The sequence below is a fragment of the Hakea prostrata genome, chromosome 7, assembly GCF_041222555.1.
Source record: "Hakea prostrata isolate BN-2017 chromosome 7, UWA_Hpros_2, whole genome shotgun sequence".
NCBI classification, from domain to species: Eukaryota; Viridiplantae; Streptophyta; class Magnoliopsida; order Proteales; family Proteaceae; genus Hakea; species Hakea prostrata.
This window is the reverse complement of record NC_142606.1, coordinates 59,792,850-59,817,632: the sequence shown is the minus strand read 5'-3', so window position 1 is coordinate 59,817,632 and position 24,783 is coordinate 59,792,850. Positions and strand designations below refer to the sequence as shown.

Below are 24,783 nucleotides of genomic sequence, written 5' to 3'. Positions count from 1 at the left end.
GTTCCTTCCCTATGGGGTTTATTTTTCACTTCTTTGTAACAAGCTTGGTGAATGTGAAAGAGTTTATAGTGAACCCCATAGAGAAGGAATAGAGGAAGCAGAAAGAGACATCACGGTAACTAAAATCGATAACATTACGGCAACTAAAATCTATAACAGGTGGAATGCGATATGAGGTTAAACTTAACTAACTCATAAATAATGGGAGGAAAAATAAAAATTAGTTAAATAAATTTAATAATGAATATTTTAAAGTCATTCAGTTAATTTATTCACACTTACGTTCACCTATACTTTAGCAATAAAAAATATAAAAAAAAAAAAAAACCGTCACTGCCAACAAAATCTCAATTTACAAAAAGTGAATCACGGTTTAACGGATTTGATGGAACCGGCTCGATTTGATTTTCACCCCCTTGTGGAGTCAGTCAACACACGTTGTCTAGTTGTTGAAGGCACCTGACGGTCCTGACTAACGCGAGTGTGGGACCCTTGAGCTTCTATGAAAGCATCCGAGTTGAGTTGACCAACGCGGGCCGTGCGTCCCATCTTCTATGTTTGACCTTCTTTCAAATAATTCTAATAATCGAACGGTTTATATTCCCCAGTTCACATTGAATGAAGCCGACGATCAAATGACTTATCACATTACTAGGGTATTTTAAAGATTCTTCAAGGTTAGTTTGGGCATATAGAATGGTCAAACGCATTTGGCATTCGCTTCCGCGGCTATCGATTACTTCCTTGATTTCGAGGCAATGATCGAATCATCTACTTCGAAGCTTCCATCCATTAAGTTCGATTTGCTTCTTTCTTTCGTCCCTGAGGATTTCGTGTAAATCGAAATTGTGGAGTTTGCTTGGTCCATTTACGAAATTTAAGCAATCTTCAGTCAGTTTTTTCATCTAAAATTCAGGCATCGGCTGAAGAATCTTCATATCTGCAGGGACATCTCCATCAATCAGTAATGCTTCACAAGAGTTTCAAGTCCGGGAAATGGTAATTTCTGTCAAATCCTTAGTTTCCGCTTCCAGTACATAGGATAGGAGACGAATTATGCTTATTTGAATCTGGATTATAAAGATCAGGCGAACGTTTCAGTGATTTAATATTTTATCAGAGATTTGTGAATTATAGGGTCCTGTTGTTAATCAATTCAAATTAGGGTTTGTTTTGCCGTTTTAGTTTCACTTTTTGAAATTTGAATCGGTTGCTTGGTACAGCAAGACATCTTTGAAACTGGCGGTAGCTCGTATCAAGCTCCTGAAGAATAAGAGAGATGCACAGGTGAAGCATTTAAGGAGAGAATTGGCACAGCTTGTTGAGTCTGGGCAGGAGAAGACTGCGAGAATTCGGGTGTGCCTTATGAAACTTTCGTCTTTCATGATAGTATTCTTCTTTCAATTGTCGTTTGTCTATTTTTGAAGTTTTGTGTAATTGTATGGCTTATTTTACTTGTTAATTGCTATCTAGTTATTTGACATTTATTTCCTATAGCTTAGAACCCAACTTCTTAATTTCTGCTAAGTCTTTTTTCTTATGCTGAGATGATCTGATGGTTATTTCATGATTTGGAAGAGTTAATGGCAAAAATGAAACCGAATAGTTTGATGGCTTCTCACAGCTGACTCTGGAACTGCTCCTCAGTTTCGTCGGTACAAACTAATTTAATACCATCTCTTCTGTATGTTACCATTCATGTATAATCTTGTCACCTCAATCTTGATTATCTTTTGCATTTCCCTTGTCCTATAACCCCTTCAGTGTACTCATCCTCTTTAACTTGCGTCTCATCACATATTTTATAATAAAACCATGTCAATAAAAATAGATCCTACGGTTATCTATTAACCATCAATGTTATTCACTTGCGATCTGTTCATGCTTTTGTAGTCCTGGTTAATTTAAATTTTTTATCCTAAATATTGGTAGATGATCCTTAATGGTTGCTGCCCCTTATCTTGTGTTTTACCAAATCCTTATTAACCATACATATGTATTGTCTATAATCTATCCATAGAGATGGGAAACTGTTATTGAAGTTCACTCTGAGGGGAAAGCACTGGCATCTCCCTAAATGATTCTGAAGCTAAGCTAGAACTACATCATGTTGTTCACCTTTCTGAAAAAAGGGCGAAAGGAGCTCCCCCTAAGTAAGGACTATTTGATGTTTAGATCATGAAAGAGTACATTTTGTGGCATTGGATTCTTTATATTAGATAATTATATTGAACAGGTGAAAGTCAATCTATTGTATTCAAATTATAGGAAACTTAATCCAGCCTAACCCCTGTTATTCGTTTCACCTGCATGGATCCTTATTATTTGATCAGCTTTATTCAATGCCATAGTTGTTAGTTCTTGGAAATGATTAAATAAAGAAGAAAAAAAGGCAATCCATGTCTTTCTACATCTATTCTCCTAGAATCATTTTGGGCCTACTGTTGGTTCTTTAAGCTTTTTCGATCAGAATCATTTCACCACTCCCCAGAGGAGCACTCAAAAGGCCTCCGCTGCACATGTCCGTACCACCAAAAACAACTTTCATGGCTTATCATGTAGTGAATCTGCTCCAAAAATTGGGCAATATATTGTAATACATGTTAAAACAATTGGAAGGAAACTATACTAGAAACATAGTCTATGTCAAGCAGTATGTTATGAATAATTGTTTAGGTCAGATTGGCAAGTGTCTAACACAACATTTGGACATGAAAAATATTCATGATTTTTCTTTTTTGTGTTTTCCTTGCTTGAGTACCATATATATTCAGTTTAGTAATTTGAATTTTATAAATTAGCATGCATTTTTAAGTGGAGATTAACATAGATGTGACAATATTTGCATATTAGGATACACAATCTTCTTATACAGTAATTAATTAAATAAATGTGTGCGCAGTAGATTAAAATAATAGAAAAAGACCTGCTTGATCTAAAAAGGAGTCTTAATGATAGTTGAAATTTTTCTCTGTATTCCTTTACCCTTTTTTCCCCTTTTCTTTTTATCCCTTTTCCCCTTGTAATACTTCCCTTTGTTTTTACCTCTTGTTTCAGGTTGAACATGTAGTTAGGGAGGAGAAGACTATGGCAGCATATGATCTTCTCGAAATATACTGTGAACTGATTGTGGCACGGCTACCAATTATTGAGTCACAGAAGTACGTATTTCCAGCTGATCTTGTTTCCTTTTCAGTTTAAAAACCTTTTGGTATATGTTGGACATTTAGGTTTCATCTTGTGTCCACTTGTTGGCAAAGTAGTATTTGTGTCTGTCAGTCTATTTTGTTCTTTTTCTCCTGTTGCCTCTAAGAGTGGGGGATGGGCCTTGGAGCAATGGTGAAAGTTGCTCCATTCTGATCAGGTGGCCATGAGTTCAGTCTTGGAAACAACCTCTATTTGAAAAGGAATAAGGGCTGCATAGATTATGAACCTCACCATACCCCCACAGTTGCAGGTGCCTCATGCTGTGGGTATGCCTTTTTTCTTAAATCACCTCAGAGTACCCATGGTTTCCTCTTTTTTTTTTAAATTTTTATTTATTTTTTTAATTTTTTGAGAAAGCATAAAGAGACAATTGGGGAACATGAGGTCATACTTATGTTCAATAACATCTTACGTGATAAATTCATGACATGGCATCTCCATCAGTTCTAACAAGTCATCACTTATATTCTTCATTTTACGTGAGGTGACTATGTTGCTCCCTCATTTAGTTTGGGGATTATCACAAATGTTGCAAATCAAGATGGATAATGAATTGAATGCCTGAAGCTGATTAATTGGACAATTCATGACAAGAGCACAAACCTAATTAAGGGTTCTTGGTTCCTACCTTGTAAACTGTACAGAACTACAGAGCATATGGGCCCATTTTCAAGCTTCCTTAAAAAAAAATCTGTTAGTTATGTAGAGTAGTGGTGGTTCTCATTCCCTTAAAAACTCCATTTTTAGGTTAGCAAACAAATATTTATAATTGCTTAAAATTTACTTTTTCTTAGATAATTGATTACTTCTTATAGTGGTAGGGGTTGATGTTTGGAAATCCATCTTGAATTTAGTTCTCCTACTGTTCAAGCTTTTGGACGAGGATCATCTCAGTCTAAAGGGGCAGAAAACCCCTGCTGGCTTTAATGGAGGTAGCTTTTCCTCCAGGACTAAACTGGAGGACTACCGTTAAAACCAAGTCATGCAGGACCAAATGAGGATGGAAGGGTTGCAAGCCTGCAAAGATGAAGAATCACCTAGCCACAGATTGAGTTTGGGGTGATGGAAAGTCGAAGATGAAGGTGATATATGAAATTAAAGAAAGAAGATGAATAGAAAATTGAAGATAGCTTTGTTTACTAGAGATCTACTAGAAGCCACCATCAAATTGAGCTTTGGAAGTCAGCTCAGTAATTTTCATTCACTGAGATTTCCAAGGGAGAAAAAAGAACTCATCATGAGAAACCATACTTCAACCTGCCTAGTTGAATAAAAAAACCTGGGTTGGGTTGGTTCTGCCTAGGTTTGGGTTTCTCAGTCATTTTGGTCCAACCAGTCAAGTGCTACTTGTTCACTCTGATTTTGGCATGGGAAACTACTTACAACATAAGTCAAGTTGAAGCTTCAAAATAGAAACTGACTGTTTAATCTCATTCAGGACTGAAAACCCTAATATTTGAGCTTATAGTATTGGCACGTTACAATAATAAACCCAATGTTTATATCCCTTGGACCGTGCAACCAATCAAGCACTCAAAACTGAGCAATTATTCTATTCTTGGTTCAGTTCAGTATCCTTGGTTGGTTGTCGACCTTCTCATTCAGTTGCTTTTCTGTTCTCATTCGAAGATTTCTGTTGATTGGTTCTGGTTTTAGTTCTACTAGTATCTCTTCTGGTGGCATTGGAATTCTTCTAGGTTTCTTGTTATAAGAAATTTTCCAATTTTGTGGATTCTTTCTCTTGGTAAATTAACTATTTAACTGAAGTTTTCATTTGTGATGGCATTCTTGTGTTCTGTTATAAAAGTTCTTCAAAATTTTCTACTTCTTCTCCATCTTCAATCCTATTCTGAGCTAGTATTCTGGTCCAAAAATGGCTCAGATTTGCCACAAGCTCCCAAAAGCTTGCAGCTATGGATTCTCAGATTCTGTTTTGCTTCAATTTTGGCTAGGATCCCATATATTATCCTTTTTTTCAAGAGTCAGATTGTGGTTTTCCTTTTTTCCTTCTAGTAGATTTAAATCATTTCATTTGTTCTAAAGCTTATCTTGGCTTGGGACTATTTCTTATTGGTTGTTGCAAACCTGCAATACATCTGTTCTATATTAGTTTGGAGGTTTCCCACTTATTAAGTTTTGGATATCTCACTTCCTATTGGGTGAATTGTGTAATGATTCTTCTCATCCAATCATAGGCCTTTTAGGTAAGCTATAAATATATGTAATGGCAATATGCCATGCTCATTGAATTTTAAGACTCAAGCAATTCAGTTGCAGATCTGGTTCTGTGGATTCTGGCCACTCTTCTACAGTCAATAGCAATAGATTCTGGGTGAGGTTTGGGTGGGATTCGTCGACTGTTACATGTCTGACTTTAGTATCAGTTATCTCTGTTCTAATCAGCTTCAGGGTTGCTTTTAAATTAAGCTTGGGTTGCTGAATTGTTGCTTCATATTTTTTACTACATTGTGACTTTGATCTGACTACTCAGCTTTTATTTTCTGTTAGAAACTCTGATCTTCTAATAGATTTCTGGGTTCCCAGATAGAATTGAAACCTGTTTTGTTTTTGAATTTAACGGCTGGTTTTGACTTCAGTGCACTTATATTATTCTTTATTTGATTACCTCCTGAGATCAGTTTTCAACTCCTGAAAATCTGTATTTTTTTTTTTCCTGTTCTGGTTTTGTTATAATTTTTCTGATTGGAATAGGACTACTCCAGTCTTTGAATATGCAGCCATCAAATTTTGATCAAACTATGCATGGCCTTGTTTACTTGCTGGACTGACCCTGCAGTTACAGTTTCAGCCATGCAGAGTTGGCATGCTAAAATTATTAAGTTTCAAATTTTCTGGTTGAAATTCCTATACCTGGGATCTTATTTTTCTGGTCCTCTAATAAATCAGTTCTGTTAGTCGATTATAAACCCCATATTTAGTATGCTAGATTGCCGTTAATGGCTCTGATAACCAACCCCACTCAAAAAAGAAATCCATAAATGAGTTTGTAGATTTCTCTTTAAGGAATGATGCCACTGTGCTTTGGCTTATGAAAATTAGCGGTTTTGTGCATATTTTGATGGCTATTTTCCTTTTCTGCGGTATTTTATAAAAGTTGTACTCAAACTAAGGCTATCTATTGTAATATGTCTCCAGAAACTGCCCCATAGACTTGAAGGAAGCAATTGCTAGTGTGATATTTGCAGCCCCGAGGTGTGCAGACATCCCTGAACTGCTGGATGTCCGCAAACATTTCACCGCAAAATATGGGAAAGAATTTGTTACCTCAGCCCTTGAGCTGCGTCCAGAATGTGGTGTGGGCCGCATGGTAAGTTTATTTAGTTTTGGTGCAATCTTTGTTTTTGAAATTTGAGATTTGACTTGTAAAAGAAATTGACCAGATGAATAGATTATTCAAAGGATTACAACTTAAAATTGAATTCTCATTTTATTAGGTATGGGGCTACATGGGGATTTGCATTGGTTGCTAAAATATTTTTTAGATTTTGAAGCAAACATTTGTTTTTTGGTGAATAATACTCATAATAATTTTGTGAAGGACATTGATTGAATTGAAATTGTAGAAAAAGACATTTTACCCAAACCACCCATGTTAAAATGAAAGAACTGGGGCATGGGTACAGGCTATGACAAAGTTATGGCTTTCAAAATGGTTGGGCTGAAGGTAGTAGAAAATGAGGCAGCAGTACTGTACTTGAAGAAGAAAGGGAAGGAGGAAGTTTGAAGTAGCACCTGTTGCTTCTCCATCCTTTAGCTACCTCCTCCTCACTGCATTAGTGTACGGATATGCCATTTGTTGATTTATTGTTCTATGTTCAAGCCCATGAAGGTTTAGTATATTTACACAGGTATAGGACATGAGTTGGAGACAGTTATGGCTGTTGGTAGTCATTTTTGTCAGGATTTTCAGCCTTAGTATTTATAGGTCCGGTTGTCATAGATTCTGATGTAGACGTTTTCTTACAAGGCCAGATTTAGGGTTTCAAGTTTCAACTAGGGCTGAAGTACAATCAGTTATAGGGGTTTAAAAAGGGGGGGGGGGGGAATCACAACCTTTAAAGATCTTAAGAGTTTTACTTAATATCAGTCCATACAGCCCTAAAATAGTTTGCTAAAAAGGAGAAAGTTACAATCAATAATATTCCAAGCTTTCACTGACTTCAGCTCTAAAATACAAATTGTAAAGGGATGACTATTAGGTTTGCAGCAGGAAGAAATACTTCCAGATCTCCCGCAAGGTTAAGTCTCCGAAAAAAGGGTAGAATCTTCGGATCGAGAACATTTTTGGGCAGGTATGATTTTCAAGGTTTTAGATCGTGACAAAGTAGGGAGGGCAGTAGTTGGGACCATCAACTTCCCTTACTGCTGTTCTCAAGGTTGGGATAAGAAGAAAAAAAGGTCATGGCTAGACTTTTTCAGAAAAATAAAATCAGTAAACTTTATTTGGAAATATTGGAGACGTAAAATCCTTCGCCAAATTCCTGAAACAATACAACCAGGAGTGATGTTTGAAGAAATCAAGGTGCGAAAGAGGTGAACACCATACTTGTGATTTGGCTTTGTAAGAGAGACAGCAGTGCAGAGATCTTCAAGTAAGATGAATTGAGTGTAGAGCCTAGGGCTTTGATACTATGTTGTCAGCTAAGAGAGGTCATTTCTCAGAGTAAATTAACTCTATTGAAAGCCCACAATGGGGAATTATTAATTTACAATTTGAGCAAGTCTTAATTTGAGTAGGAAAAGAAATAAAAATACAAGAAGGAATAGAAAACCAATCTAGAACTGAAATAGGAAATAAAAACAAGGAAGAAAATAAACGAAGGTAGGACCCGAAAATAAAATAGGGGTGGACCCTTTTGCAAATAGGAGAGGGATGATGATCCCTCTCGATTCTAGCGCTAGCACTAGATCGAGAAGGACATTTTTGTCCTCACAACAGGTAGAAAAAAGGCTACAAACTAAGTTGTAACCCACCTCTGTTACAAACAGATCTACTCTTGCTTAAAAAATATTGTGAATAAATTCTTTTTCTCAACGAATTTTTTTGCTCGGCACTGAAAACTAGGAGTATTGCAAAGAAAAAGGTACTAAGAGTATTAAGCTAATTAGTGTATTGAATTGCATGAAAACACTTCATGATTATAGCTTTTCTTCTTAAAATGGTAGACCTTTTCTCCATAATGAATAGAGCCAAGAGTAATCTAATCATTTTATTGAGGACACCAAAACCAGACACTCATATTGGCTTTCAGGAATGGTGGAATCATTAGTTTATGTTGTCATTTTATAGATGGTTGAGAAATTGTCTGCAAACGCACCTAATGGTGAGACAAAAATGAAGATCTTGGCTGCAATTGCTCAAGAGCATAACATCAACTGGGATCCTGCCTCATTGGAAGATAAGGATTCAAAGCCAACCAACGATTTTTTGGTAAGCACAATTGATTTCAGAACTTCTTCTTCTTTTTTGGCTTGTTTGCTGTTGCATTGTGATATAAGGAATAATCAGTACCTGCATCCTTATCAATCCATGTTGAGCAGAATGGACCGAGTACCTTTGAGACTGCGAGTAAGACAACTTTTAAACATCCCGATGCCCAACTCCCACCCGACCCCGGACGCAAGTATGAATCATCTACAGACCTGCCTGACCACAGAGCAAACATACCACCATTGGGTTCCCATTTTTCTGCTTCTACAGAAACCAGTGCTTCTACAAGAGTGACAACTGCTTTCAGTCCTGAACCAAGAGCATCAGGTATGTGGTTATTACATGATGTTGGAACCAATGGCAGCATATTCCATCACATCTTTCATTTACTCCTTCCAAAATTTATTGTGCTGTTTCTCTCATTTGCAGAAAGTAGAATGGGGCAGCAGGAACATAGACACTCATCTTCAAGGGATGAGAATATCCTCAACAAGCATAACTGGAATTTGGAGTTCAAGGATGCAACAGCTGCTGCTCAGGCAGCAGCAGAATCTGCAGAGCGAGCTAGTATGGCTGCCAGGGCTGCTGTAGAACTCTCAAGCCATGAAAATAATATGAGGCAATATTCTACAGACTCTGGATTCCGAAATGAAGAGCCTAGAACAAGTGGTCAAAAGTATCAAGAATTTGTCACAAAGGATTCAGTGGAGGTGGTGAGTGGTGCACCAGGAAGTTCCACTGAGATTAGAAATCCAAGAATGCAGAATCAATCTAAAGATAGAAAAGAGACATTCCCAGGAGCAGCTGAAAACAGAATTGGTGGCAAAACTAGTGTTAAGAGAAGACCTGACAAGTCTATTTCTTCAGAGTCTAATGTAGCTTCCATTGACAATGAAACACCAGTGGTCAGCTCCCAAAAGGCTGACAGATACTATGAGAAAAGGTCATCCCCCATGGAGTCGATCAGCCCCAGTTTGCAGGGTGGAAATCCTGAGAAGGCTGGTTCTGTTGACGTAGAAAGTCGGAAACAACAATCTAGCCAATCTGAGGTAGAGTCTCTTTACCGGCAGCCACAAGACGAAAGAAGTGACTATGCCGACAATTATGGAGATGGAAGAACCAGGAAGGAGTTTAGCAGATCTTCGTCATCTAGTGTTGATGGTGATCACGATGATTTCACATCTAATATGAACCCAGTAGAGAGTCTGAGGCGACGATCTAGCCAGTCTGAGGAAGAGTCTTTTTACCGACAACCACAGAAGAAAACAAGTGACTACACTGACAATCATGGAGATGGAAGATCCAGAAAGCAGTCTAGCCGATATTCTTCATCTCACACAAGTGCCGATGGTGATCACCATGACGTCATATCTACTGTGCACCCAAATGAATATTTTCTTGGTGTTGATGACAATTCTCTTTTCAGTAATGACCGAGGAAATAAACAAGTCGGCGATGAGCAATCGGTATTTTTTGATGAATCTGGTTCAGATGAGGACTATACTGCTGACTTTGCAGCCAAGGATAATGAGCATGGATCCAGCCTTTATTTCCCTTCACCAGTTAGGGAATCGCCTCAATATCTTTCAACAGATAGAAATACATGGAACCCTATAGTGAACAGAGGCAAGTCTGTGGAAAAGCAGCCTAGCTCAGAAAAGCATTTTGTCACAGAAGTGAAACCACCTTTCAAATCTCTGGAACACCAGGCAGAGTCTGAAGCTCCTTCTCAGTCAAATGATCTCGCACCCCTTGCATTTGATGATTCAGATGGCCTCAGTTCTGAGAGTGAAAATGATGACTTACTCGTCAGTGGAAAAACAGGATCTGGCAGTGGGCTTCATAACAGCTTCCCTAGAAGCCCATCATCACCCAAGAATGATAAGAATCATTCATTGCCAGTATACTCTATTAAAAATGAAGGCACAAGCACGACCAGAAAGGTTATTGTACAGTCCTATTCTGATGATTTGAAGTTCGAAGAAGTACAACTTGGTAGAAACCAAGATCTAAAACAGAATGCTGTTGGTGACTCTTCAGAAAAATATGGCTTCTCTGATACTCTCACTCATCAGCCATTTTCAGGACAGAGAAAATCAATGAGGTCAGATGATTCAAGACAGGAGTCTTTTCACCAACCAGAAATTGATGAGCAGCCACTGCAGACGTCAAAATTTACATCTGCAAAACAATTAAAAGTTGAGGAGAACCCCAGCACACTGGAATCAGATTACAGTTCAAACTCTGAAAGTGAGCAAGGATTCAACTTTACGAAATTTAAGGGTGGTTTCCGCAACAAGGGTTTCCAACATCCTCCTTATTCAAGAGCTCCTTTAGGTGGCACTTCACTCCCATCACAAAACCAATCAACAGTAGACAGTCCATACAGTCAGAAGATGCATGTTAAAGCTCAGAAGGAATCAAGCTCAGCAACCTCAAAATCCGTATTTGACTCAGATAGTGACGATTCCTATGAAAAACTTCCACGTCAAGCTATTGGGGGTCATCGTCATAGACATGGTAAGCATGATGATGCCCACAAAGAATCTCCAAGCAGAACTGTCGGTAGGAGGAATCATTTGAATGGTAGGCATGACGACGACCATGAAGAATCTGCACACTTGACTGTTTTTCGGAGGAGTTCTCAGGATGGTAGACATGGGGATGACCATGAAGAATCTCCACGCCAAGCTGTTGGTCGGAGGAGTTCTATGGATGGTAAGCATGATGATGCCCATGAAGAATCTCCACGCCAAAATGTTGGTAGGAGGAGTTCTATGGATGGTAAGCGTGATGATGCCCATGAAGATTCCCCCAACCGAACTGTCGGTAGGAGGAGTTATGTGGATGGTAAGCTTTCTCGAAGGACTAAGGATTTTCTTAGACAGTCTGGAACAAGTACATCAGAGGTGGTAGTCACACCTGATGCTGGCATGGGAAGAAATACCTCTAGGAGTTCTGCAACAGAGCCTCATTGGAAGCGTCAATCTGAGCCAATGAGGTCAGGTAGTGCAGAAGATCCTATGTTGTCAGCAACTACTGCCCCAGTCCAACAAAAGCCGCCTGCAGCAGAGTCTAAACCTGCAGTATATCGGGAAACTTCAAAGTTCGCACCACCCAGTTCAGCAGTGGATCAATCAGAGCCTCATCGGAAGCCTCAATCTGAGCCAATGAGGTCAGGTAGTGCAGAAGATCCTATGTTGTCAGCAACTACTGCCTCAGTCCAACAAAAGCCTCCTAAGCCTGCAGCAGAGTCTAAGCCTGCAGTATATCGGGAAACTTCAAAGTTCGCACCACCCAGTTCAGCAGTGGATCAATCATCTAATGTTTCTACAGCCTTGCCAAAGACTGCATCCTCAGGAAGCAGTGAAAGTTCAAATACATCAAGTACAAGCGATGCATCAAAATCCAAAAATAACCCATTGAAGAAAGATAGCCATGTGCACCCAAATCTCCCTGACTATGATACCTTGGCTGCTCATTTTCATTCTCTCAGGGCAAACCGTCGATGAGCTTTAGGTATTTCTCTTTCATTCCTTTTCATTGATGAGTGGGTATTCTTTCATGGACCAGGTAGTTATGATCAGTTAGTCATGTTGTTGACCTTCTTAGTATGCGATGGAAATGTAAATGTGTACATTGATCCCTACACATATTAGTCATTGATTGTTTTGTTTGCGGCATGATTCATCCCCTAAATAAGTCATCTATAGTTGCAGCTATTGTTTATGCTTTCTGTTGAAGCATATTGACTCAGATCAAATCAGGTATCTGTGAACAAGGAAAAGAGACAGACATGTCTAGCAGGCAGTTTCTTGAGCAAGTAAATGAGAGAAGACAGATGTACCTACCTTCATTGGGGAGGTTGGTGTAAATTAGAGGTCAGTGACAGTTAAACGTTTGGTCAGTAACTCAACACTGTAACTCGTACTTACAAGCCACAAGCTCAAATAGGTAGACACAAGAATGTAACGCGTTGCAATCCTACTATGCTAATGCTAGCCCTTAAATCTTAGATTGAGTGTGATCCATGTCAGGAGTTCAGTCAATCAATACCCTTTTTTGACATGGGATTATAAAGCTTGGAAAACTTGTTGGAAAGTCAATGTTGACAACTTTGGTTAGGTTGTTTCAAAAGAGTCTCCAGTGTTAAATGATAGGGCCAACATATCTGAAGAATTGGGTAAAATCTCTAGGAGTTTGACAAGAATTGGGGATAGGATGGGTTAAAGTCATCAGTTAGGTAGCTTGAAGCTTAATATCCGAAGGATCTGAATAGGGAGGTGGAGGTGTTTATTTGGGGGAGAGATTTTCTTCTTGGAGTTGGGGATTGACTATTATCTGTTGGCTTGCGTAAGTCTTGGGCACTGTTCTTGACAGGAACTGTTGCCTAAATAATAACTCCTGATCAAATAAAGTCCAGGACAACAAATAGTGGCCAATGACTCCTGTAACACATCCATTAGTGTACATTTCGTGGGACTAGTCTTGTGATGCAGGCCTGATTCACATTTTCAAGACTTAGATACCCCACAACTAGCCTAAGGTCCAACATTAACACTTGGACCAAATGGAACCTGAAGACCTAGGTCAACACAGTAGTTATCCAAACTTGTCCAAGATATGTATCTGTTTGAGCATATGTATCAACTTCAAGTCCATTTCTGGGTTATTTATTTATACTATTCTTTAAAAATCGAAAACAAGAAATGTAACTCATTCAAGTCATCTTCCAACAGCTTTGGAATGAGATTAGTTCGAGGGGTTTGGATCTGGTAAGGGATAACTCTATCCCACAGAATGGGTGGAGGTTCCAACTCTGGGATGATGTGCTCCAGGTCTCAAAGGTGGGAACCCCATCCATTGTATGGTATGGTGTAGAATTCCCCCTCCCCCAGAGGGCAGCAGTTTTGGATTCCAATTCAAGTTGCATTGAGGAAATTGTGTCTTGTGTATTTAGCATAGTCAGAACAGTTTGCCTACTCATAACTTGTCCTATTTAACATCTGTGTGTGATTATGGGCATAAAAGACTATCTGAGAGTGTGGTATGGTAGTAATCCCATATGTCTTTTCTGTGCTCCAGATGAAAAAATCCATGCTTCTTTTTTAAGGGATGAGAGAGACAGAGACAGACAAAGATAGCATAGGCTGCTTCTGAAGAGAAACCATCTTCAATTTGTATTTTGACAAATATTCTGAACTTGTAAATTAGAAAGTGAAATTTAGATTCGTATAGTGCCTCTTGGTAATCATTATAAACCAATGTTACTCTAACCATGTGTCCTAGTTGGTGTCGACTGTTCCATTTTGCTCCAAGAAAAACCCTGTGAGTGGTTGCCTCTCAGTCCCTTGAACAATGATTCTTCCCATGGTTTTGGTTTATTTCCATCGATGTTTTCCTCAGAACTAAGTCAAAGATTGCTGCTCATTGAGTGGATAAAGAACGCACAGCTCAACCCATTTGACCAAATTTCAGTTTGTAACCAAACCCTGATTTAGTTGTTCACAACTATGCAGACATTCATACATCGATAACATCTTGAATCTGATTTTCCCTGTCAATTAGATAAACATTTTGTGGTTGTCAGCTATCCATTCAATTTGCACTGAGAAATCATCATTTTGAAAAATCAAAGATCCAGCTGTTCTTGGTTTTGAAGTGCTGGTAAGTAGGATGGAACAACTAATCGAGTGCCTTGCCAGTAGGGGATCTTCTATCAGTCAGGGTAGAGGTTTATGTTTCTCTCACATCTCTTCACGACACATTAAGAAGGGTCTTACTGTCGAATTCTAATAGAAAAAAGTCAAAAGTGCCTAATGTGTGGTAGAAAAGTATAATAGGACCATAGACTTCTATTCTGATAGAGAAAAATAAACTTGTCTACTAATATGTAGTGGAAAGGTATCAAGGGAGCACAGACGCCTACTTATCAAGATAGAGGATCCGGACTTAGAGAGAGAATCCAAATCAGTTTGATAATTAATCTCCTTATCTCATGGATTGATTATCTATGATTAATTATCCATTTAAGTTAAATTAATAGATATTTATAGCTTTAAATAATTTCAAATTTAATTTTAAAAGAAATTTTTGTAATTATAACACCATATGAGTGTATTAGTTAATTAAATTCCATCACTAATTAGCAATGATACATTTTAGATGGAATTTTATTTTTAAAATTAAAGAAAAATGTGGAATGATTTGGGGTTGATCATTCACACATAAAGTAATGATTACAATTTTTTCCCCCCCTTCTTTTAGTTGTTTTAAGAATCAAACGAAACGTTCAAAAATAAAATTCAAAAGCACTTGTACTCCCTTACACTCTCTAGCATTGTATGCTAAAGGTGCTTGGTTAAACATTCAAAATCTTAAATACCTAAACCAACATAGGTTTTCCTTAGTGCAAAGCCAAAGCCTCCAGTGAACACCTTTTCTAGGCTCTTATTAAGAAATTTAGGTATGGCTTTCTCAATAATATCACGAAGCACAATTCTTTATTTAGGAAGCCCCAAAAACTTCCCATGTAAAATTTATCCATTTTTGGGATAACTTTTTCCTCTCTTTTTTTCCTTCCTCAAATTCAGTTGTTGGTTAGATTGATTTAGGCATCAAAGAATCTCTTCGAATTCAATCTACCCCTCTTTACATTTGCAGGTGGCCACATCATTGGATGAGTTTTTTTACTGGCTTTTTCACCTTTTGCAATGACACTGTCGGCAGATAAGTTTCTCCGCGATCCTCTTCCTTTTGTAGGTGACCGCATCGCATCATAGGAGAAGTTCTTGATAACAATAGACATAGACCACGTCATGGAACACAAATTAAATTTCCTTAATAATATTAAATTTTTTGTCCCAAGAGTAGGTAATATTAATTGAGGATAAACATAAGGACAAAGTTTCTTTTAACTTCGTGAATGAGGTTCATCACGTTAACCCAAAGGATGAGTTCAAGAATTCACATCGAAAGGAATTACAGAGAATGTGAATCCTGAGTTCAGTTGGTAAAGACTAACCCCTTATAATAAGAGATTAAAGATGAATTTGAGGTTGGTGTCTTCTCTCAATTAGATAATTATATTTTTTGTCCAAAAATACCCCTCGGCAAGATATAAATGACAGAAAGAAGACACATGATTGAGAGTCTCTCTCATGTGTCATCCACACTCTAATTAGTCTAATTTACTCTTCCCACGACGGCCTAAGCAGAGTTATGATAATGTAGATTCAGACATGGAGAGACATACTCCTTGAAATCAGTTTCCATGATGATCGCGGGTCCCAAAGCTCAGCATGCGCGCCACGTGTACATCTATGAGTTCCGAAAACTTCTATTAATTTTAAACTCTCGAGCACCATTACCGCTCTCTCTCTCTCTCTCTCTCTCTCTCGTTTATCCATTTAGCAAATCACCGCTCCCCGTGATCTGTGGCTCCGTGCTGTTGTTCTACTTCTTCTACTGTCCCCGATGCACCACCACCACCACCTCCATGCGCTTCCATCATCATCATCACCATCATCATCCATTGTCGGCCACATCTAAATTTTCTCCACTTTCAAAGATTTCGAAAACCGGTACGTGTTTTCTCACCACGTTCACCTTCCGTATCCCTCCGATGGGAATCTACTCAGCATCGAATCCCAATGATTCGAATCTAATGGAGACGATTCCGTCCGTGCTTGGAGAGTGGTCTCCACTTTATTATCACACATCAATCGTTCTTTGGTTCTTTGACTTGCCATCACTTCATTCACTCAGAATAGACGAAACACGTGGGGCCCTCGGATTGGACTGGTTGATGTAAAAACACAGAGAGCCAGAACATCATAACTCATAAGGTCAAATATATACTGTTTCTTTGACTTTCATCATTTCCCATAGTGACGTCCAGTGCGACGTCTGATTGGAATCTGTACGTTAATTTTGCCATTAACATACGCTGTACATGCTCTCATAATCTACGCTACCCTACCCTCCCCTTAGATTGCTTCATTTGCACGCAATTAAAAAAAGTAGTTTATGGTTAAGGTTCAAAGCACCAGCATCAAGTATCCTTAATTTCTCGCATTAAACAGTTGTGTACTATTTGACCCGGTCATGAGACAACTATCGATTTTTAAAGACTATACTGGTTTTCCAGTGGAACTACGCTAATAACCCAGTGCTTGTGCTGGTAGTTCATAGGGCTAATGCTTGCATAGGTCAAACTCGAAAGTCAAACCATTGCAGAACAACAAGTGCAAGGTCACCACTATTATATCCCCTCTTTTTTCATATATATGATATATACATATCAGCTAATATCTTTTCAAAATAATACTGCAACAAAGTCGAGTAGGATTGACAGTGAAGTGTAGGTATTAAAACGAGTCTCTTAACAAAAATTGTTGGAATAAAACTCTGGAGTTTACTATACTTGAGGTGAGCCTTATTGGGTAATATCTTGAACCTAAGGTCTATACAAATCTAGGCAAATTAATGTGATTCTGAATTGATGTGTGATCAATCTTTAATCATATTTCATTTCACTTAATCTCATGAATCTCCCAAAGAACGGCTCTTATTTGTTTAGTGATATGATGGGTTGAAGCATCTTATGACGCTAAGATAACAAAGGGTGAAGGCGTGCACCAAGCTACCAATGGAGTTGAGTTTTCATGCATAGGACCTGTTTCCTATGATGAAAGATCATTAAATTAGACCTATGGAGCTTTTGTACTATTGTATCTTTGATACTATTTTATAATGAGATTTTTTTTTTCAGTTTTTTTTTTTGATACTTATAGAACATCATTTTGTATCTTTGACTTTTCAACCAAACTCAATCACTAATTATGAATCAACATGTGTATATTAAGTTGAATTATAACTTGTAATTATGTCATCAACCCCTAGTGTCTTCAAGCTCACCAATCACAAACTATGACAAGAAAAAGAATTCTAGATTTGTTGTTAATCATGGTAATGCCTATCAACACATTTTGTCAAGTTGTCCACTATCATACTAGTGAATCCTTTTCTTTGATGGAGAATGTTATCTAAGCTATGTAGATTTGCGTCAGTGTCGTAGCCGACGAGAATATGTATAGAGATATCGATCTAGATTTGAGATCAAATTTCACTGGAGGTTGAGCGATTTTTCCATACACAAACAGTCGTTGGTTTGTATCTAGGCACAAAAACGCACTGCCCACATAAGTAAATCCACTATTCTAATATAATGCTAAATGTACGAAACAAGGATGGGCAAGTTGGTATCAACCAAAGGCCTCGTGCTAAGTCTACTCTTGCTTGGGCACTCATCCCCGTTTCTAAGGTCCTAGAATGACGATCTTTATCAAGATCAAAAATTGAAAACCTAACCAAACACGGAAATTTTTTGTCCAAATTGAACCCTTAATTTAAATTTGGTAAATGACGTATCCCTCCCTTGTTAGATAATGCCAACCTTGTCGCTAGTTGATGATGACAGACTTAGTAGTGCATCGTCGTTAACATCTTCATTTAGAACCCAAAATGTCCTCATTCCTAAACTCATAGAATGGGGGTGAAAATATATATCTCTCACTTATTATAACCTAATAAATATGGGCTGAAAAATGCCACCTTCAGCCATCTTCCTTTTTTTTTCCAAAACAAACATAAAACTACTTAACTTTTGAAAGAAAAAGAAGAAGAAATCTCCACCAGTGACTGTAAATGCTCTACATTTGTATTCTAAAGTCCATAAAATAATATTCTATAGTGCATTTGATTACTTAATTCCATCAATGCTGACAATACTTATTGTTGTTCATTAAAGTGAAAAGTGAACTCTTTGGCTATCTTAATCCTATGAAGTGAAAAGTTACCATGACTATGCAAGTAATTTACGGTGCAAAAATTTATGTAGCCAACCCTATTTAGTTGGGACAATACATAATGTTGTTTTTGTTTTTCACTTAGGATCAACTTGAATTGAAGAATCTATAGAATTAACTCAAACCACAAAATCCAAATAATTCTAGGTTTTGGGGCAAAATTCATAATCCTACATGATTCTTGATTTTAATATGAATTGTTTAACCAAAAATAGGATTCTTGATTGATTCTACATATTCGTAGAACTACATAGCTGACTACACAACTAGTGTTTCCTGATACCCTCTACGCACCATCTCAACCTCATCAATGACTCCCTTGACATTGTATGACGGAGAATAACCACCATTAACTTTTCTCAATCAACCTCTTAGTCAAATGAAAATTTTTATTGAAAGAAATTAAGATACCTTTTGTTTCAGTTGACAAAGATCAATGCTTCATCTTACGATCAAAATTTTGAATTTCCTTAGGGTCGAAGGCAAAGTCTTTTTGTATATATCTAAATAGATAAATAACTACCTTTAAGAATGTAATCTAAGTGCACATAAGTTAGCCTAGCCAATTTCAATTCCCAGAAATACAAATAAAATAAGATACCCTTATAACCAAGTGCAGTTTCACAAATGGTGAATCAGAATATGAAGATTGCAACTTGCAGACAATGCACAAAAAGCAGAGATTCTATAAATGCTAAGGATATTCATATGTAGCAACAAGGTGCTTCATAGAATGGAATAAGAATAACAAAATTCAACGAAAATACAATGGTGGAATATTTTCAATGGTTAAAATTAAAAGTTCTTTACATGGGACTTTGCCCTACCCAGAGTCCTAGGAAGGAGGGGCAAGTTTTCTATGCACTTTAATCCCAGCAATTTTAACCTTAGTAGTCTTAAGTATCAATTGATCATTTATGTTGTATTGAATTATTCTTCAATATCCCAACAGGCCAAACCAAAACCAGATTGATATGAAAAGGGTTGGTTTTAGTCTAGTTTAGGGTTTGGGTTTAGGTTTAGGTTTGTATCAATTGTGCAACAACAGGGTCGGCCGGACCGGACTTTCTAAAACCCAGTTGCCCCTGATTGGAAATATCTTTACCCAACCCTGACCTTATAGAGTCGGGTTTAGACGGTTTAGAAAGACACTTAACCGTGACCTTGGCATTGACCTTAACTTTGGTTCTAACTACAAAACAATGGAAAATGCATAATTTTAGGTTGTTGCCTACTTTTAATAAAAACAATCTAGAAAGTAGTAGGGTCATATTAGGACGAGTAGGCTAGTCTTGGTCAAAAGGTTCAACCCTAATCAAGGCCACTCTAAACTACCAAGTGCGAGTTGAACAAGGTCTCTTAATCGACTAGTCAAATTTAATCGGTCAAAGTGGTTCGGTTGAGACGGTCCAAATAGACACTTCGGCACCGAGCCTGACGCTGGCTCTGACCACAAAACAATGATATAATGCATTATTTTTATTGTTGCCCCACTTTCACCAAAAACAACCCCCACCACCCCCCCCCCAAAAAAAAAAAAAAAAAAAAAACCTATAAGGTGATAAGATTGTATCAAGATGGGATCGAGCCTCAGTCTACACATTTAATGTGCAGGATGCGTTCTACGAGAAAACAAGCAATCGAATCAAGATTTCAGGCAAGATTTTGATCTCGATCAGTTGTTTTTCAACCGTCAAGATTGAAATCTGAGTCGAAATTTTGACAAAAATCTCAATCCAACAGTTCTTCTTTTTTCATAGAACGGTCCTACGCATTTACTGAAGCAAAATGCCATGGGTAGACTGGCCTTAATTAAAACTTCAAAATTAACCAATCCTAACCCTAATCAAGGCCACCCTGACTGACCCAGTGCGAGTTGAACAAGGTCTGTTGATCGACCGGTCAAATTAATTTAATCGGTCGGACCGGTCCGGTCCGGTTCGAAACTTGGGTCGATTTGTAATTACGTGGAACACTCTGGTACCAGTTGACAGCTCCAAGCGTGAATCTTGTTTTTATGTACGTGTTTCACCTTTTTAATGGGAGGACCAGCTTGAACGCTAAGCTAAGTATATACGGTAGAGCTTCTAGGCTTCTCTAGCTAAGCTAACAAGGAAGGAACAGAAGAAGAAGAAGTAGAAGAAGTAGAAGAAGAAGAAGAATAAGAAGAACCAACACTTTCACAGATGTTGAGCAATGGCAGGAGAAGCGTCCAAAAACAGGAAATCACTGAGAGTGAGAGATTACTGCTGGTCCACCACTTCAGATGCTTTGATGAATTAGAATTCAGGAATTCTTCAAGGAAGAGAGAGTGTTTGGGTCCCACTAACAATTATCAACTTCTTCTGCGTATCATTAGTTCTAACTCATGTGCTCCAAAGCAACAACACCATTTGACAATTCCAGAGAGACAGACACACCCACACACACAAACAGACACAAACAGACACACAAACAGAGAATTTTTCTTTCTTTTAATTAAGTTTAAGCAACTAGTCATTAATCTGGATTAACTGAGTTAATGGAATGTTTGTGAATTTTTTTTTAATTCCTACCAAAGCTAAGCCAAGTATTTAAAGGAACCCAAAAACCAAAGTTTAAGAAACAAAGCTATGCTTTCTACTTTCAACTCTTCCTCTTCCTCCTCCATTTCTTGTTTCCTTTCCCTTTCTGTCTCTTTTACAACAAAGCTGAGTTGAATTCCTTTCTGGGTTCATGGGATCCTCTTAAATTAAATCATCTTTTCATATATAGATCTTCTTCAACACAGGGAGCTAGCTCTGATCGGTTTCTGTGATCAAGATCAAATCTTGATGAGAAAGTGAAGCAGCTAGGTTTTGTATTTGCAGGAGGTATTGAAGAGAACCCATTTGTTATTTTGATCTCTTCTTCTGTTCTCAGAATGCAAGATCCATCAACATTTCAGCCCCTAAAACCTCATTTTGCTGAGCAAGAACACCTCAAGTGTCCAAGATGTGATTCCACAAACACCAAATTCTGTTACTACAACAATTACAATCTCTCTCAGCCACGCCATTTCTGTAAGAATTGCAGACGATATTGGACTAAAGGAGGAACCCTTCGAAACATACCTGTTGGAGGTGGAAGTCGCAAGAACTCAAAGCGTTCTTCATCAAATCCAAAGCGTTCTTCAACATCATCCACTTCATGTTCTTCTTCCTCAACTGCTTCATCTGCCCAGAACTTAGTTCCCAAAAATGAACCCACCAGTATCTATGGTTCGTCCATTAACAACATGGATCAAGATCGTCGGATGCTAGATATCACTGGGAGCTTCAGTTCTCTCCTGGCTTCGAATGGTCAGTTTGGGAATCTATTGGAAGGTATGAATCCAAACACTTCAAACATTCGAACACTTCAATTTGGAGAATTTGCAGAGAATTCAAGCTCAGGATCAATTGGGAATCCTACATTAGAGTTGCAGAGCAACAACAATCAAGAATCATTCATGGGCATTCAAGGTGGAGATTCCAATTGCTGGAATGGTGGAAATGGATGGCCTGATCTCGCCATTTACACACCAGGTTCGAACTTTCAATGAAAAAATATTAAATAGAAATCAATTAAATCTGTTTTTTTTTTTTTTTTTTCTTTTCTTCTTCACTATGTTGTGAGATTAGAAATTAATATAAATAATTTCTGAGTATTTTAGCATCCTCTGATTTGTAAGGTGGCATTGGTTGTACTTGGGTGGTGTTTGTTTGTAAGTTTTTCAAAGCTTTTTAGAAGGATATTACATGATGTATTTATTATTATAAAGTTTGATATAATTTACTATTTCTAGTTATACTTTAAATACAATAATAATTATTTACCCAAAACAAAAACAAAAACAAAAACAAAAACAAAAATAGAATTTGGATCTTGATGGATGATGTGTGACATTCATGAATGTGTTTGTTGGATTTATATTAAAATGATTACTTATTAAGAGACATCAGCAACATGTGATGAAGCCCTTGAAATACTAATATTCAAGATGTGATTTGTTTACATTTGCTCCTACAAAATCTGACAGGAAGGATTATCTTTCTCATATACCCTTTTGTCTCATAGTTTTTTACATTTATTTCTTCTGCACTTCAAAATTAGATTTATTGAAAATTGAAATCATCTAATCACTAAAGCTTTATTGTAAAATTTATTGATATAATCAGCTTTATTGGCCCATCCCCACATTGCATGCATTTCATTCTTCTCAACAATTCAAAACTTGTGGTGGATAAACTTTTGATTATTAGATATTAAAAATAGGGACATCTGTAGTTATGGATCATGACTTATAACTTTGTATAATGGGTATGAGTTCAATTTTGGTATGATCTAGTTTATACTAATTTCAAATGATTTCATTTTCAAGTTTACATCGTAATGCATTCTCGGAATAGATTCTAGATCTATACATATTCAGTTTTGGTATAGACCTAGTTTATACTAGTTTCAAATTATTTCATTTTTAGGTTTACAACGTAATGTATTTTCAGAATAAATTCTAGATCTATACATTATTTTTATGAATTTGATTCCCAAATCTTTATTTTGCGGAATTGAAATCGATTAATCTCCAACAAGGGTTTCTTTTTGACAAAAATATTCCAACAGATTTTTTGATAAGAAATCTACAGAAGATTATTTTTCTTCTTGGGTTTAAAGCTTTTTTTATTTTTAATTGTTTTTTTCATCAAAAGGTAATGTTTGTTTCATTGTAAAAAGTTTCTGAGCCATGTTCTTTAATGAAAAGTTTCTTAGTCTTAGTCAATTTTTGCATTTTATGTTAAGACAAAGGATGAAAATTTTTGTTTCATAATAATCAACCCTTTTTCACTTTTCTTCTTGTGAAACAAACACAACCTCAAGTCTGATGGGATTGATAGCTTGCTTGAAAGAAAGTAGTTCTTCCATCACAGTTCAAATTGGGTAGTTATGGATTTAACTTAGATATTTTGCCAAAAAAAAAAAATAAGTTAGATAAGCTCCTATTGGTCTTGTTAAATCACTTCTTGCTGTATGAAGGTTCTGGTTTAGGAACTATGATCACTATCAAGGAGCAACTCTTTTTCATTATTGAAAAACTGAAATCTAAATAATTTTATGACAACAAGTTTATTGGGAGTGGAGAGTGAGAGGAAAAGACTCTCCGAGCCATCGAGCTAAGGATATATTGGTTCCATTTTGACTATATCGCATCCATCTTCCTCATGTATATGATATCGCTATGCTCATGTATATAATATCATTTAACCAAACCTTATGCTTGTTGAGAGAACTCTCTCCTTAATATTTTCTTAATTTCCAAAAGGTTTGTAGAACAGTGAGCCCCAATTTGGCTGCCATTTTGATTTCAAAGATTTCACTCGAGAACCAATAAAATGATGAGATACGAATTGGGTGTGACATTTCATGATCGGATTAGCTGACCACACTGACTTGGGATAAAGTTATGGTTATTGTTAATTATTGTTAAATTTCATGATCGGATTACAAACGCATGTATTTCAATATGAATACCAACATGAATCAAATTCGGATTCTTAACCGTCTGTTTATACATTCCTCACTTGTGTAGCCCAAACTTTCATCCCTCAGTAAATTGAAAATTCTCAACAACTCTGAATCATATGATTTTTTTTTTTTCTTTTAAACTACTTAAACATATATAAGGAGCAGATTTTCTTTTTTAAAGTAGATAAGAATTTTTTTTTTTTTCAGCATTCCTCAACAAATATAGATGTCCTCAAATGGATACATATGTGAATTTAATTTAGATTTTTGAGTAACCATTAACAACCCTAAAAACCATACAAAATCTATTCTATAATCATCAAGCAACCAGAAAAATCATTTCCCTTCTCTAGAAGCTGAAATCATGGACTTTTGTAAGTAGAGATTTTATGTTGAAACAGGGAATTCTCCATTAACATTCAATACCGGAAAGAGACTCAAAGAGTAAGTTTCACTTAATCTTAATGTAGTTAGTCCAACCACAATGGGAATTGACAGGTAGGTTACTTGGACTAATCTAGTTGTGTTTAGTTGATGTGATCCATATGGTTAATTAATCCACACAGTAGATTGAATTAGTGGATGATATGTAACCAACCATTCATCCTAAAGAGTGGTTTTTGATTCATGAAGGACCACTCTAGTGTTTTCCAGCTTCAAGTGGAACCCAACTACATGTTGGGTTTTTTTCATGCTGGAGAAATTTCAGTTTTAAGGTTTCTTGGGTTCACT

At 37.1% G+C, this 24,783-nt stretch overlaps 2 protein-coding genes across 2 annotated transcripts; both read left to right on the top strand.

Moving 5' to 3' along the window:
* The first annotated feature begins 664 nt into the window (after positions 1 to 664).
* Positions 665 to 14,771, top strand: LOC149011538 (uncharacterized). Its single transcript, XM_089161001.1, has 7 exons — positions 665 to 999; positions 1,224 to 1,356; positions 3,058 to 3,161; positions 6,364 to 6,535; positions 8,519 to 8,659; positions 8,770 to 8,986; positions 9,089 to 14,771. The coding sequence occupies exons 1-7, from the start codon at positions 968 to 970 to the stop codon at positions 12,169 to 12,171; spliced, it is 3,882 nt and encodes a 1,293-aa protein (XP_089017127.1). The 5' UTR covers positions 665 to 967; the 3' UTR covers positions 12,172 to 14,771.
* Positions 14,772 to 20,712: 5,941 nt separating this feature from the next.
* On the top strand, positions 20,713 to 22,797 carry LOC149011537 (dof zinc finger protein DOF3.1-like). The gene has a single exon (XM_089162925.1). It carries the CDS (start codon positions 21,431 to 21,433, stop codon positions 22,088 to 22,090), a length of 660 nt encoding a protein of 219 aa, XP_089019051.1. The 5' UTR covers positions 20,713 to 21,430; the 3' UTR covers positions 22,091 to 22,797.
* Positions 22,798 to 24,783: the final 1,986 nt, after the last annotated feature.

Coding starts and splice junctions, on each gene's coding strand:
- LOC149011538 (XM_089161001.1), top strand. CDS start 968: ATGCTTCACAAGAGTTTCAAGTCCGGGAAATG. Junction 3,162..6,363: donor CCAATTATTGAGTCACAGAA/GTACGTATTTCC, acceptor ATATGTCTCCAG/AAACTGCCCCATAGACTTGA. Junction 8,660..8,769: donor AGCCAACCAACGATTTTTTG/GTAAGCACAATT, acceptor CATGTTGAGCAG/AATGGACCGAGTACCTTTGA.
- LOC149011537 (XM_089162925.1), top strand. CDS start 21,431: ATGCAAGATCCATCAACATTTCAGCCCCTAAAACCTCATTTTGCTGAG.